The 17,031-nt window shown below is 43.9% G+C and overlaps 1 protein-coding gene across 3 annotated transcripts in view; it reads left to right on the top strand.

Moving 5' to 3' along the window:
• The first annotated feature begins 1,035 nt into the window (after window positions 1-1,035).
• NUDT6 (nudix hydrolase 6) overlaps window positions 1,036-17,031 on the top strand; it is a 34,398-nt gene continuing 18,402 nt past the window's right edge. The window contains exons 1-2 of one of the 3 annotated variants that reach the window (XM_073603566.1): window positions 1,036-1,338; window positions 4,957-5,160. In XM_073603566.1, coding sequence (XP_073459667.1) covers window positions 1,155-1,338; window positions 4,957-5,160 — 388 coding nt within the window. In that variant the 5' untranslated portion in view covers window positions 1,036-1,154. Of the gene's footprint in view, window positions 1,339-1,445; window positions 1,488-4,956; window positions 5,161-17,031 lie in introns of those variants that run through there. The other 2 variants (XM_073603575.1, XM_073603584.1) reach the window with 2 other exon arrangements.

Below are 17,031 nucleotides of genomic sequence, written 5' to 3'. Positions count from 1 at the left end.
CCTGTCTCTCCTCCCATGGGAGTAGGCGTGTTTATTGCCTTTCCCCGGTGCCGCACTGTCTCCTGGGAGCTTAGTGTCAGGCTTCCCAAGATTCAGTGTGGAACGCCGTCCTGCTAAAATCTCGTTTGGTTGCCATCACAACAGGGCGGGAACTTCCGACGACGCCCGTTGTGATGGCAACCCGGAATTTTATTGCGCTGCCTGCTTTAAACAATGAGCATGCGTGGGAACGAGCGGTGAATGCTGGGAGCTCAGCATTCACAATTTACAGCATCCCGGAAATCAATGCTTGTGAGCTTCACATGCCCACAAGCAAGATGGAAACGGCCAGCATCACATTTTATAAGTTCTTCTTCAATACAAAAACAGACAGAGGTGGAAATATTACACCCAAACTGTGAGTATTATTTTGGGATTAGCGTCTCAATGACCTAAAAAAAAAAAAAAAAATTGGTCGCCGGACTCCCACTTTAAGAATTAGGCGACCTGTCAGAATGTGTAATGGAAGTGACGTTTCGTCGCCGCCATTTTGCTACACCCCGCACTCCTCCACAGTAGCGATACACTGAGAAGGGGGCAAGAGGACATCTTGTTACACCCACTGGAGTTTTGTATTTCACAGTTATTTTTAACAGGATATGGAGCTTATGCTGAAATACATTATTTAGAAATCCATCAGACTGTTTACATGTTGAATTATAAAAGCAGCGGTGTTCTGTCAGATTAATAAATCTGTGAGATGCGCACGCTTGCCGCTGCTTTTAAAATTCAACAGCTAAACAGTCCATCGGATTTCTAACTCCTGTACTTCACTATAAAAGGTCCGTTTACTGTTAAATAACAGTGAAATGCAAAACTCCGGTGGGTGTAACAAGATGTCCGCTTGCTCCCTTCTTGGTGTATTGTTACAGTGGAGGAGTGCGGGGTGTAACAAGATGGCGGCGACAGACCGGCACTTCCGTTACCAATTTAGACGAGTCGCCTTATCTGACGGAACCCATTCATAGCTTGCCTCCTGATTGCTTCCGGTTCTTAGTGCAGTGGTAAGTCATGTGACACACTAAGTTGAGTAAGTCACATGACTAGGCTCCCCGTGGTTATACAATTCTACTCAGTGCAGAAGGAGGTCACTATAGTTGTGTAAGGAGGGCGGTATGCTGCGGTGCGGAGCGCTGTGGGTTTTCGGTGCCGTGTGTCGGTACGCCAGCAGAGTGCCCGCTCGTGCTGTCAGCACTGAGCCTTGGCCCCGGGGAACGGTGGACAGATTCGGGGGTGTCAGTGTCCGGCTGCTCCCCACACAGCACGGAGACGAGGCTTTGTTCAGGAGCTGGCTACGGGGCAAGTGTCGTGTGGGCGGTGCTGGGAGGGAGTGGGCGGTGCTGGGAGGGAGTGGGCGGGGCTCTGTGCAATGAAGCCAATAAAATCATCCAGTGCCATGTGTTGTGCTTTAGTTCTTCTCAGGAGAATGGACAGCCTGCTTCTTCTAGGTCAGTGGGTCTCAATCCTGCCCTCATGTAACCACAACAAGCCATGTTTGCAGGTTTTCCTTGCACAGGTGCTTTAAATCAGAGTCAATGGCTGGGTATTTTGGACAGCTATTTTATCTAAGAGAAAACATGTCCTGTTGAGGGCAGGGTTGAGAACCACCATCCTAGGGCAACCATCAGAGCCTGGGCTCAGCTGTGATGTCACCTAACAGGACTAGTGTGTAAGCTGATAGTGACTGACTGCTTCTGTCTGAGGCTTCTCCCATAGGTGTATTCAATAGAAGTTTGTAGAGAGAGGCATTGGCACTATTCCTGCGTATATCAGATCTTAGAGTGGTTGTAAACCGTAGAAAAAAAAAACCTGCAAGACAAAGGCATAATGAGCTAGTATGCAAAGCATACTAGCTCATTATGAAATACCTTAGATTGAAGTCCTGGCAACCTGCTCTAGCTGGCGACATGGCTCCTGGAGTTATTTCCGGATATCGCAGACGCTGTGATTGGCCGGAGCCACAATGACATCACTCCCACGCATGTAGAGTTGCCACCTTATCCCTTTAAACCCGAACACATATGAATTACACAGGTTCTGTGGCTGATTAAGGTGGTAATTAAACTTGTTGCCTTATCTGCATTTAATTAGCCTTAGAACCTGTGTGATTTATATGTGTTCGGGTTTAAAGGGATGAGGTGGCAACCCTACGCATGTGGGAGCTGCCATTAATGGCACATCAGCTGAAGGAAGTGGCACGTTTGGTCTGTTTCTTCAATGCACATGTGCCGATGATGTTGGCACATGTGCCGATGATGTTGGCAAATGCTTATACAGGGGATATCTCCTAAACCCTGCAGGTTTAGGAGATATCCATGGTAGCTACAGGTAAGCCTTAGTATAGACTTACCTGTAGTCAAATGTGGTCTGTAAGGGTTTACAACCACTTTAATTTATACAATGATGTGATTAACAAAAGAAAACTTTTAGGGTCCATTCACACTAACACATATTATATTACATGTGATATTACATTGCTGTTCATATTAAATGATACTTCAATGCATGAGGCAGCACCCCTGCATTTCCATGCATTGCAATACACCAGTTAGATTTTTGGACATTTTTTTAGAGCTTTCATTTCAGTGGGAAGCAGTGGTTTCCAGGACAGTTAATAAGAGGAGCGGTGGTCATTTGGACAGAAAATAATGGGAGCGGTGGTCACCAGGACAGGAAATAAGGGGAGCGGAGGTCACCAGGACAGTAATTAAGTGGAGCGGTGGTCACCAGGACAGTAATTAAGGGGAGCGGTGGTCACCAGGACAGTAATTAAGGGGAGCGGTGGTCACCAAGACAGTAAATAAGTGGAGCGGTGGTCACCAGGACAGTAATTAAGGGGAACGGTGGTCACCAGGACAGGCAATAAGAGGAGCGGTGGTCACTTGGACAGAAAATAAGGGGAGCGGTGGTCACCAGGACAGGAAATAAGGGGGGCGGAGGTCACCAGGACAGTAATTAAGGGGAGCGGTGGTCACCAGGACAGGCAATAAGGGGAGCGTGGTCACTTGGACAGAAAATAAGGGGAGTGGTGATCACCAGCACAGGAAATAAGGGGAGCAGTAGTCTCCAGGACATGAAATAATGAGAGCGGTGGTCACCAGGACAGGAAATAAGGGAAGCGGTGGTCACCAGGAAAGGAAATAAGGGGAGCGGTAGTCATCAGGACAGGAAATAAGGGGAGCGGTAGTCATCAGGACAGGAAATAAGGGGAGCGTGATCATCAGGACAGGAAATAAGGGGAACAGTGGTCACTTGGACGAAAAATAAGGGGAGCGGTGGTCACCAGCACAGGAAATAAGGGGAGTAGTGGTCACCAGGACAGGATATAAGGGGAGAGTTGGTCACTAGGACAGGAAATAAGGAGAGTGTTGGTCACTAGGACAGGAAATAAGGGGAGCAGTTGTCACTAGGACAATAAAAAAAAGGGGAGCCGTGGTCACTTGGACAGGAAAACAGGGGAGTGCTGGTCACTAGGACAGGAAATAAGGGGAGCGGTGGTCACCAGGACAGGAAATAAGGGGAGCGATGGTCACTAGGACAAGAGATAAGGGGAATGGTGGTAACTTGTACAGGAAATAAGGGGAGTGGTTGTCACTATGACAGGAAATAAGAAGAGCAATGGTCACTCGGACAGGAAATAAGAGGAGTGGCGGTCACTCGGACAGGAAATAAAGGGAGCGGTGGTCATCAGGACAGGAAATAAGGGGAACGGTGGTCACTCGGACAGGAAATAAGGGGAGTGGTGGTCACTAGGACAGGAAGGCACAGAGTAATAATTCTACAAAGGTTCTAACTCTTCTTTATTTTATGGAAACAGTTGGAGAGATCTCATAGACCGCACATAAAAACTGACAGGGGTTTTAGCTCTTTGTTTTTTATGGATGGTGTTAGGCCAGCCGGTAAACATAATGGTGGTGCAGTTTCTTTAATATCATGTAATGCCATTACTAACCCTTTTGTGGCCAGAGTTTATTGAAGCTTCACGTCCACACCAAGTTTTCTGCCACAAGGTTAAAGCTCAACTGTGGGCAAAACAAGAACCCCCGCCTCTCACCCCCTTCTAAGGATTAAAAAAACAAAACAAAATGCTATTTTACTCACTTAAAGGTTAATTTACACTAGCAGTTGAGGAGCAGTAAAACCGCACTGTTGAGCTGCGTTTTTACCACCCACAACTGCTTTCCCTTTGGCTTCAGAGGCAGCGGCCGGGGGTGTGCACATACTGCAGCGGTGATGCTGTATTTCGCTATTGCGACTAATTCAAGTGAATGGGGCAGCTCTGCTAGTGCATTGCAACCGTGTGCAATTCACAGGGTTGTGGCATGCAGGGTTCAAGAGGTTAAAATAGGCAGTGAATAGGCGAAACATAGCCTCCTTACCGCCTGTCGAATGACGAAAAGCATTCCAAATGCAGATCGCTCTTCAGGGATCAAAGCAAGTGTGAGCAAGCCCCTAGACTGCAATCGTGTGATGCTCCAGTCCCAATTCTCTCCTCTTCTGTATATATCAGGCAGAATCCTTTTTTGGGTGTCCGTGTCACTGCCTGCAAAACACGGACACTTTCTATTGGCTGTCCAGCATTGGAGTCCTGGAGAGAAGGGCCTCCTCCGCAGCACTTTATTAGTGATCTAATGATTAGTGGTCTCTGCACCAAAAATGGTGCTAGTCAGGCACCTAGACATTGAACATTTTACATTTGGATTTATCAAGTCGAATTGTGGTCACAAACGGGTCCTTTTATCATCTCATTTTATCAGCTGTCCAAAAGGCTGCTTAAAAAATATATACAGGCTTGGTGTAATGTTAGCATTATGTAGAATGACTCCTAAAGGACAAAGATGATCATATTCAGAAATCTACCAGTAACTTGGAGAACATAATAGTCATTTAATTCCCTGTGTCTTGTATTGACTGTAGATGCTGTTCAGAGATGGAAGGAAGAAGGCAGGATTGCAGTATGGCTACACATTCCAATTACTTTAAGTGGACTGATAACCTACGCTGCCTTGGAAGGATTTCAGTTCCATCATGCAGAAAATGACACATCTACATTGACTATTTGGTTAAAAGAAGGTCCAAACCGACTCCCTGGGTATGCCACACACCAAGTGGGTGTTGCAGGTTAGTTCAGTGTTTTATTTGTTATCAAAAGATTTCCACATTGTTTAGCAAATGGCAGGTATTGAGCTTCAAGAATTGTTATCGTGATCTTGACTAAAGTGTTTCACAATTCTTTCTATGCAAAGAATTCTCTCTGCTCTTCTGAAGCCACAGCCCTCAAAAAAAGGAAGAGAAAAACCGGGCAGTCTGCCAAGAAACAAAACATTCTTTATCAGTTGAACTTAAGTATAAACATTGTAACAATTTGTCAATGGAATAGACTTCCTGTGTAAGTGAAAAAAGTTTAACCACATAAACACTAAACCTTTTTCTGACATTTGTTGGTTTCAAGTTAAAATAATTTTTTTTGCTAGAAAATTACTTAGAACCCCCAAACATATATATTTTTTTTAGTAGACACCCTAGAGAATAAAATGGTGGTTGTTGCAATGTTTTATGTCACACTGTATTTGCGCAGCGGTCTTTCAAATGCAATTTTTTTGGAAAAATTACTTTAATGAATTTAAAAAAAAAAATCTAACCAGTAAAGTTAGCCCATTTTATTTATTTTTTTTTTTTTTGTATAATGTGAAAGATTTTACGTCGCGAGAATCGTGATCTTTTTAACCTAAGCAAAAAAATCGTGATTCTCATTTTGGCCAGAATCGTGCAGCTCTATAGTGTAGTACTGTGAAGGAAGCTGATGTGCTGTAATGACGCATTGCAGTGTTTACATTTTCTTTTCAGCTTATTGCAGCTTTTAGAAGTTTTGCAACTTTACTGAAATATCACAAAATGATATTTCATTTATCTTAATACATTGCAGTGCAATGTAGTATAGTGTGTTGCAACATGCTGTAGTTAAAAAAGTAGAGCATGTCCTACTTTTTCCAGAGTGCAGTGGTGTGAACTTAATTTGTAGGACTCAAGACAAATTTCCTTGTCTGTGTATTGGGCTGCGCTGGGCAGCTGCTGTGAATGAGCCCGGAGGCTGTGTTTATTTGTTTACTACAGGTACTTACAGTGCCTTGAAAAAGTAAACCCCTTGAAATGTTCTACATTTTTTCACGTTACAACCAAAAAAGTAAATGTATTTTTATTGGATTTTATGTGATAGACCACCACAAAGTCGCACATAATTTTGAAGTGGAAGGAAAATGATAAATGGTTTTCAATTTTTTTACAAATAAATATGTGAAAAGTGTGGTGTGCATTTGTATTCAGCCCCCCTGAGTCAATAGTTTGTAGAACCACCTTTTGCTGAAAGTACAGCCGCAAGCCTTTTGGGTATGTCTCTACCAGCTTTGCACATCTAGAGAGTGACATTTTTGCCCATTCTTCTTTGCAAAATAGCTCAAGCTCTGTCAGATTGGATGGAGAGTGTCTGTGAACAGCAATGTTCAAGTCTTGCCAAAGATTCTCAATTGGATTTAGGTCTGGACTTTGACTGGACCATTCTAACACATGAATATGCTTTGATCTAAACTATTCCATTGTAGCTCTGGCTGTATGTTTAGGGGCGTTGTCCTGCGGGAAGGTGAACCTCTGCCCCAGTCTCAAGTATTTTGCAGACTCTAACGTCGTGTACACATGAGCGGACTTTTCAACAGCAAATGTCCGACGGAACAAATCTTCTTTGGACAATTCGATCGTGTGTGGACTTCATCAGACCTTTGCTGTCGAAAAATCAAACGAACTTTACATTTAGAACATGTTTCAAATCTTTCCAACGGGCTCCAGCCTGGACAAAAAATCTGTTTGTCTGTATACTAGTCCAGCGGACAAAAAACGATGCAAGGGCAGCTATTGGCTACTGGCTATGAACTTCCTCATTCTAGTCCCTTCGTACATCATCACGTTCAAACCAACGGACTTTCGAACTGACTTTAGTCTGTTCGTGTGTGGGCAAGTCCAGTCGTTCGAAAGTCCATATTATTTCCATCGAAAGTCTGTCGGAAAGACCGTCGGACCTTTGATGCTGAAAAGTCCGCTTGTGTGTACGTGGCATTACAGATTTTCTTCTAAGATTGTCCTGTATTTGGCTCCATCCATCTTCCCATCAACTCTGACCAGCTTCCCCATCCCTGCTAAGGAAAAGCATTCCCACAACATGATCCTGCCACCACCATGCTTCATGGTGGGGATGGTGTGTTTAGGGTGATGTGCAGTGTTCATTTTCTGCCACACATAGCATTTTGCTTTTAGGCCAAAGAGCACCTTCTTCCACATGTTTGCTGTATCCACCACATGGCTTCTCGTAAACTGCAAATGGGACTTCTTATGGCTTTCTTTTAACAATGGCTTTCTTCTTGTGCACGACTAATAGTTGTCCTGTGGACATATTCTCCCACGTAAGCTGTGGATCTCTGCAGCTCCTCCAGAGTTACCATGGGCCTCTTGGCTGCTTCTCTGATTACTGCAATCCTTGCCGGGACTGTCAGTTTAGGTGGATGGCCATGTCTTGCTAGGTTTGTAGTTGTTCCATACTCTTTCCATTTTCAGATGATGGATTGAACAGTGCTCTGTGAGATGTTCAAAGCTTGGGATATTTTTTTATAACCTAACCCTGCTTTAAACTTCTCCACAACTTTATCCCTGACCTGTCTGGTGTGTTCCTTGGCCTTCATGATGATGTTTGTTCACTAAGGTTCTCTAACAAACCTCTGAGGGCTTCACAGAACAGCTGTATTTATACTGAGATTAAATTACACACAGGCGCACGCCACATTTTTTAGATATTTATTTGTAAAAAATCTTGAAAACCATTTATCATTTTCCTTCCACTTCACAATTATGTGCCACTTTGATTTGGTCTATCACATAAAATCCCCCAAGAATTTTATGTGATAAAATTTTACGGTTTTGGTTGTAACATGACAAAATGTGGAAAATTGAAAGGGGTATGAATACTTTTTCAAGGCACTGTATATAGCACTGACAATTTACACAGCATTTTACATATATATTGTACATTCACATCAGTCCCTGCCCTCAAGGAGCTTATAATTAGGGTTGTCCTGATACCGATACTAGTATCGGTATCAGGACCGATACCGAGCAAGTACTTGTACTCCCACAAATGCTCCCGATGCCTTAGCTGATACCTGGGATGGGAGAGAGGCGATGTGCAACAGAAAGTCAGCGGGCGGAGCGGCGAGCGGAGTGCGAGTCCTCAAGCAGGTAAGCTGGCACAGGTGCAGAGTGCAGGGCACAGCTGCCTCATCCATTGTGAACGGCGACTGGAGCCGTCACATTTGGTAATGGAAGTGACGATCCGTGTTGCCGTTACACCGTCAGTGCTTGAAAATCCAGACGCCCATCTTGGTACACCCTGCACTCGGCCACAGTATGCTAGCAGCGGACATCTTGTTACACCCAGCCCATATAGTTCGGGCTGGGTGTAACAGGATGTCCGCTGCTGCTTTATTGAGGCCGAGTGCAGGGTGTACCAAGATGGGCGTCGCAGAGGCAGCATAGAAAAATAAATCCTCTCGTGCCAGCCATCAATCAGTGCTTATTAGTGACATCTGTTAGTACCATCCAGCCAGTGCCACTGCCGGCCATCAGTGAGTGCCACCTATCAGTGCGTGCCCACCTATCAGTGCCTATCAGTGCGTGTCACCTATCAGTGCTGCATAATCAGTGCCACCTATTAGTGCTCATCAGTCAGAATCATCTATCAGTGCCATCTATCAGTGCATGCCACCTATCTGTGCCCAGCCATCAGTGTGTGTCACCTATCAGTGCTCATCAGTGCTGCATAATCAGTGCTGATCACTCAGTGCCACCCATCAGTTCCCATCCATTAGTGCGTGCCACCTATCAGTGCCCATAAGTCATTGCCACCTGTCAGTGCTCATCAGTGCTGCATATCAGTGCCACCTAATCCTATCAGTGCCCAACAGTGCTGCATATTAGGGCCTCCTTATCAGTGCCACCCAATCCGATCAGTGCCACCCAATCCGATCAGTGCTGCATATTAGTGCCTCCTCATCAGTGCAGCCTCATTAGCACACATCAGTGAAGGAGAAAAAGTACTTATTTACAAAATACAAAAAAAACTGTCACATGACATTAAAAAAAAGTAATCGGTATCGGCGAGTACTTGAAAAAAGTATCGGTACTTGTACTCGGTCTTAAAAAAGTGGTATCGGGACAACCCTACTTACTTTTTTTTTTTTTTTTAATCTTTATTTAAATTTTTCACAAGGCCATACAAAACGTGAGAGAGTAGCCAAAAAAAAAAATAGACAAAAACATTCAGTAATCCCAACATCATCTCTCAGAAACCTCCCCACTACCCACCCTCCCCTCCCCGTACCCCACCCCCCTTCCCCCCCGCAGACATCTGTTGCTGTTTCCTTTACTAGGGTGAAACTACTGGAATACCCCTTGGGGTCGGATTACTTCATCGTCAGTTCGGCATAAGAGAGCGAATTCCTAAACGTCGTCCAAATTGCCCATCTTCCTCCCCTCGACGCATCATCTTTAAATAACCCGTCTTTCTCCCCTTTCTCTAAAATATATATTTCCTGTATTTTGAGCAACCAGTCTCTGACCTTAGGGCCTTCAGTATTCTGCCAATTCTTGGGAATTTCACTTTTTGCTATATTTAATAGTACTGGGATTATAGACGTATTGTACTCCCGATTGCCTCCTTCCGAGCTGTGGAACAGACATATCCATGGGTCATATGGTATTGATTTACCCGTTATGATCTTAATTATTTGAATTACTTTCTCCCAAAACTTTTTGACCACTGGGAAGCTCCACCAAATATGAGCCATGGATCCCGGCATCTCACATCCCCTCCAACAATTAGGCGACCTATCTGGTTGGTATTTATTGATATTTACGGGCGTGGCGTACCATCTGGATAGGCATTTATAGTTTGACTCTATCGTTTTTATGTCAGTTGCCGTGCTGTGTGTAGCTGTTAACATGTTGCCCTTTGCATTTTCTTCTAATGGTACCCCTAAGTCCTTCTCCCATTTCTTAATGAATGGCGGCGTTTCCAACTCCTCCCTGATCGATAATATTTTATATATGGCCGACATATATCCTTTCAGCTTATTACTGTTAAATATCTTCTCTATTGGTAATAAATTGTTTTCTTCCCTTATCGGAGCCGGGAGACTTTTAACAAAGTGCGAGAGTTGGGCGTATCGCCATCCATTGAGTCTCATTAGCTCTCTACGTGTGTCTAAGTGCTCGTAAGTGCCTATTTTCCCTTTCTTCATAATGTCTTTAACTTGTGTTTTGTTGTTTAAGATCCAGTTACCCCCCACTTCCTCCATCCCCGGGGGGAACAGCTCGTTATTTTTTAAAAAAATTAATGGTGAATTGTACTCCCACCCATTTAATGTGTGCATCCAATCCCAAATTTTAAAAGTGTGTTGTGTAATAGTGTGTGTGTTTGGACCTAGTGTTCTACAACGAGGGGGATTCCAAAGTACATTGTTCAAACGTGCTCCACTTAAACCTATCTCCAGGTTGACCCACCTTTTGGTGGTCTCTCCCTTGACCCAATCAACTGCCCGTGCAATTACTATTGCGTTATGATATTTTTTGAAGTCGGGGAGGGCCAGCCCCCCTTGTGCTTTCCCTCTACATAATTCTTTGTGTGCAACTCTAGATTTCTTATTCTTCCAGATAAATCCCTTTATTATTTGTGTTAACTTTTTAAAGTAAATTTGAGGCAATGGGATAGGCAACATTTGCATCTTATAAAATACTTTTGGGGCCAGCACCATTTTCACTGAATTGATTCACCCTATCCATGAGATCGGGCAGTGACCCATCCTCTTAGCTTCTGTTCGGACTTCGTCCAGCAGAGGCACAAAGTTCAGGGCGTATGTCCTCTGCACAGAGTTCGACAACTTAACCCCCAAGTATTGGATATTGTCCCTTACTGGAAAGTGGAAAGTGTCCCTAATCCAGATCTCGTCGTTCTTTTCCATGTTGACATTCAAAGCTTCAGATTTTCCCAGGTTGATCTTATAATTTGATAACTCACTATATTTCTTAACAACCGATAATACATTAGGGATCGAAATCCTCGGATTTGAGATGTATAAGAGGACATCATCGGCATATGCAGCCAGTTTGTGTTCCTCTTTCCCTACTGTACACCCCTTAATGTCCGGATTTTTTCGGAAGGTAGCTAGCAAAGGCTCCAATGTCAACACAAATAAGAGGGGGGACAACGGACAGCCCTGTCTAGTGCCGTTTTTCATTTCAAACTGAGCTGAGGGGGTGTTGTTAACTTTAACAAAAGCGGAGGGGTGGTCGTATAGAGCTTTAATCCATTTTAACATTTTTTCTCCCACCCCCATGGCTTCCAACGTTTTGAACATGAAACCCCAGTCTACCCTGTCAAAGGCCTTTTCGGCGTCAATTGACAGGAATAGACCTGGGGTTCCGTTGCTCTTAAAGGCCTCTACCGGGAGCAAGGACCGCACCCCATTATCTCTGCTCTCTCTCCCGGGGACAAAGCCCACCTGGTCCGGGTGGACCAGATGCGCCATTCTCCCCTTAAATCTGGATGCGAGCACTTTTGCGTACAGTTTAATGTCTGCATTTATAAGCGCTATAGGTCTATAACTGGAGCAGAGGGTGCGGTCCTTGCCCTCCTTAGGGATCAGGGTCACTGCCGCCAGCAGGGCACCTTCACTCATCTCTCCCTGGGATCCAAGCTCATTCCAAAGCCTACACATCCTCGGGATCAGCGTTTCTCCAAATGTTTTGAAGAAGGCAGCTGTAAAGCCGTCTGGGCCTGGGCTTCTCCCAGAGGGAGTAGATCTCAAGGCGAGACGAATTTCTTCCTCTGTTATGGGTCTGTCAAGGTCTTTTGAGTCCATTTCGGACAATTTATTAAGCCCTGCCTCTGTAAGGAAGGCCTCTGCTCTTTTATTACTCCCTCTGCTGCAACCTGTTTTACTCACTGAGTATAGGGATGTGAAGTAATGCCTAAATTCTTCTCCAATTTCCCCCGAGGCGTATTTCAATACTCCATTTTTATTTTGAATCTTATCTATAAAATTTATGTCCCGTTTTTTCCTCAAAATTTTGGCCAGGTGTTTTCCTACTTTATTACCCCACTTGAATTTTTCTCTTGTATATCTGTTCGTTATGTGTTGCGTCTCCTGTTCCATTAAGTCCCTTAATTCGTCTCTCTTGGTGGTTAGTTGCATCAGTAGTGTCTTATCTGGGCCTCTATAGGCTTTGTGTAACTGCTCTATCCTAAAAATTTCTGCAATGAGAGCTTTTTTTCTTTTTATTCTTTCTTTTTTCTCCCCTGCGCCTATCGAGATCAGTATCCCTCTTATGTACGCCTTAAAGGTTTCCCAGACCATCGTCCCCCGTGTTTCGCCCGTATCATTGGTTAGGAAAAAATCATCTATATCCTGCTGGATTCTTTCTACGTTTTTGGGGTCTTTAATTAGGTTCTCATTTAGGCGCCAAGTAAACGGAGGTTTATGCACTTCTTTTAGTTTTAATTTCATCGTAACGGGGGCGTGGTCTGACAGTGATCGGATCCCAATCTTGGTCTCTACTACTGAATCCACCAATCGATGATCCACCAGGAGATAGTCCAATCTGGAGTGTGTGTTATGCACGGGGGAGAAAAAGGAATAATCCCTGACCCCCGCATGCTGAATCCTCCACATGTCTAACAACTGACATTCATGCAGTTTTTTCCCAACTCTTCGCAGGGTGTCTTTACTCATCCCCCGTGCATTTGATGAGCTATCTAGTGGTGGGTCAAAACAGAAATTGAAGTCCCCTGCTGCGATCACCTCCCCTTCTCTAAATTCCAGTAACTCATTTAGGACCCTCATCAAAAATTTTGATGGGTCTCTGTTCGGGCAGTAGATATTGGCAAGGGTGAGGATTCTCACTCCTATCCTAATTTTCAAAAACAGGAATCGCCCCTCAGGGTCACTCTTCCTATCTATCAAGCGGAAATTAACATTTTTCCCGAAACCAATTGCCACCCCCTTTGCTCGCTTTGTTGAAGAATCACTGTAGAACCAAGATGGGAGGTATTTAGAATAGAGTTTTATATTTGCATCCCACGAAAAATGGGTTTCCTGTAAAAAAACTACCTCTGCTTTGTGGTGGTACAGCTCTCTTAGTAGTTTATGTCTCTTGTTAGGGGAACAACCCTACTTACAATCTAAGGTTACTAACTCCGCTCAAGGTTTATTGGCTGCTGTCTAAGACTGACCAAGATTCGAAGCGTTACTGGAAACTGCTATAGCCGCTAGCAATTATCACTGTTTTCTCCCAGCCAGGGCGGCTTCCCCCGCCCGCCCCCCTTCAAGGATCAAACAATTGCTTGGCAGGAGGAGTTCCCCTGTCAGCAGTGTCTGTGTTGATGGTGGAATCATGCAAATTTCTTTCCTGCAACCCATGGTAAATTGGCAACCATGTATGGCCAGCCTTAATTGGGCCTAGTATGTGTATGTATGAATGTGAGTTAAGCCTCATACACACCATCATATACACACTAGTTTTTTTCGTTCAAACTGAAAACTCAAAAACTGACAGCTCACGTCGATTCCGCTGTACTAACAATCCAATGTTAGTACAGCGATCTCCCCTGCTGTGCTATTGTGTTCTGACAGGGAGACGTTGCACCCCCCGTGCCAGAACACTCTGGTCAGCGCTCTCAGCCATTGGTCGCTGATCGGTAGCTTGTTGGCAGAGCTTTTTCAGTCACGAGCCTTCGACAGAAACCGGCCGGCTTCTGCCATACACATGCGCCAAATTCCAACATTCGGCCCGTGTGTACTAGGCTTTGGGTACCTTGGATTGTAAGCTACTTGAGGTCAGAGACTGATGTAAGTGCACAATGTAAAGCACTGTATACATTGACGGTGCTTTATTTGAGTTACTTTATTTATTACAGGTACTTAGCGTCTTTACATATATATTGTACATTCATATCAGTCCCTGCCCTCAAGGAGCTTACAGTTCAAGATTCCTAGCTCACGTTCATACACATACTAGGGCCAATTTGGACAGGATACAATTAACCTACCAGCATGTCTTTGGAGTGTGGGAGGAAACTGGAGTATCTGGAGGAAACCCGCACTAGCACAGGGAGAACATACAAACCCCAGGCAGGTAGTGTCGTGATTGGGATTCGAACCAACAACCCCAGTGCTGCCAGGTGGAACTGGTAACCACACGTTGCATTACATTTGCACAGAACAGTGTAAACAGATGACACCACTGCCAGTGACTGTTCTTATCCATGTGGGTATCCTGCAAGCAGGCTAGAGATTAGTTTTACGGTGACCCCATTACCCATTATGTGTGATTTATATATATTTGCTAATATTGCTCCTGCTCAGGCAACTGTCTTATAAGCAGACCTAGTTTTGCCACATGCGATGATTACTGACATCCCATGTAGTACCTATGCCCATCCAGCTTGAGGTGATTGTAGCGATATTTGTGCACTTGCAACAAAACCAACTGAGTACTGTCCATAATACTTTTTTATTTTTATATTTTGCACTAACATTTACATTTTCAGGACAAGCTTACTGGGAGTTCTTCTCGGGCCAAGGAGTACTGATTAGACCCAGAAAAGGGGAACACCCCAAAAGCTTGTCCTGAAAATGTAAATATTAGTGTAAATAAAAAAGCATCACAAACTGTACCCAGTTGTTTAGTTGCAAGTACTTTAATACAGCTTGCAACTAAAAGAACTGCCCATCCAGAAATTCATTGAAATAAAATGTTAGTAATTACCTGCTTCAAAGAAGAGAAAAATGTAATTAAACACCTCTCCTCTCTTAGCCATATTCGTATTCCAGGAGGAAGGTGTGTTTATCATAGTCACGTAATTTCCACCAATGTATATTGGATGACATGTCCCATGATTCCCTGCCCCTGTTTCCTGTTCTTGGGCATAATTTTGGGTGCAGTAGAAAGAGTCATGAGCAGAAACACTTCAGGCTGGTTGAGGACATTGGTATTACGATAATCGCTCCCATCAGACTAATCAAACTGAGGTGTTTACATCAACAAAAGAACTACACACGGGCGGTAAGGGAACTGGTCAATGTGCAGCCAATGATCTCCAAAAAGTGTGTGGTCCCCAGGGCAAGAAATTATTCTGCTTTAGTTAAATTGGATTATAAGAGGGGATATGGCTGTATGGGTTGGGATTATGGTTTAGTACACGGCACCAATGTACAGTACAACAATGGCTATACATTGTGTCATTTTAATTTTTGCCTAAAGATGGGCTTAAAAGCATTTCCAAGCATAAGATGGTATACCAGTAGATGGTAAACACTGTGCAAAGTGTACTAATGTAACTATGTAAAAATGATCAAACCTGAACTTCAACTTTAATTCTACGCAGTGCACCCATCCTATGATGCTGTAGTGTGTGTGCGTATATGGATGCATTAGACATGTACAGTATGCCAGTAATGAGCAAACCAGTTTGAAAGCCAGAGCTATGCATGCAAAAATGTTCCCTCTGCAAAGAACCATTCATCCCTGAAACATAAGTGTCTGTTTTCCTGAACTCTGATTCTCTGCAGATCCACATGTAGATAATTGGTAGAATCAAAAAGTGATAAATCAGTGTATCTTCAGATTCTGTCACCCTATTCCTAAAAACATAAAGCAGACTGTAGTAACACTTAGACAGGCTATAGATGGTGCAATTTTCTTTCCTGCAATCACAACCTGTATTTTGGCAGGTTGATTCAGCACCATGAGGTGAAAGGATAGTAGCAGTAGGGATTAAGCTAACAAGGCAGCAAGGTCTAGAAAACAAATGCAAGGACAAAAATATTAACTGTTCAACAGGTAGACTATCTTCTGAACCATCCTTAAATGTCAAGTTGGACTAGAGTAGTGGTCTTTGCTGACGCCCTGGAGGAGGGGCGAAACGCATCGATGTACTTCCGGTTCACGCCAAACCATCGACGCAATTTCCGCCTCCGTGGAACGCGCGCTAACCAGCAGCTGACTCAGATGATTTCTAACCGATGCCTGTTTTTGACCGCTATCCTGTAAGTGGCATCTAGTTTGCGCTTTTCATTTTATCCAAGCGGTATTTCATTATGAGTTCCCTCTCTGTTTCCCTATTTCCCTATCTACAAAGTGTGGCGAATCTTCTCTGTTATAAGAATTTATTCTGGAGGAACCTCTGAGCAACATTCCACATACCCCAGATCTTTAGATCACAGCTTTGTCAACCCCAGACTGCAAAGCTGAGGGTCCATTCATTTTGGTGAGTGGGGTCACCAAAGCGGGAGTGTGGCACTTAACACTTTCCAAGTTTGGAGCACTGTTGCACTTTATTTAATGTATTTCATGAGCACCGAGCACTTTATAGAGTGTGTGTATTATATGTTTACAATTTGGATTCACATAGCACTAATTATCATGTCATTGAATTGTTCAGAGTAATATATTTTCTGCCAGCGCTGTTTATATTCTTTTTCACTTTTTAGAGCAGTGGTCGCCAACTTTACAGACCACTAAACTAACAATTTTGAATCTGGCAGACCACTAACATGAATTTTACATGCCTTATACACACAATGCTCCAGCTGTGACCTAACTGTATGAAACATAACATGGTAGCATAGCTACATTATTTATGTATTTATTTATTTCAGGTACTTATATAGCGCCGTCAATTTACGCAGCGCTTTACATATACATTGTACATTCACATCAGTCCCTACCCTCAAGGAGCTTACACTCTAACATCCCTAACTCACATTCATACATACTAGGGACAATTTAGACAGGATCAAATTACCCACCCGCATGTCTTTGGAGTGTGGGAGGAAACCGGAGTGCCTGGAGGAAACCCACGTAAGCACAGGGAGAACATGCAAACTCCAAGCA

Source organism: Aquarana catesbeiana, linkage group LG01, assembly GCF_042186555.1.
Source record: "Aquarana catesbeiana isolate 2022-GZ linkage group LG01, ASM4218655v1, whole genome shotgun sequence".
Lineage (NCBI taxonomy): Eukaryota > Metazoa > Chordata > Amphibia > Anura > Ranidae > Aquarana > Aquarana catesbeiana.
This window is presented reverse-complemented; position numbering and strand designations above follow the sequence as displayed.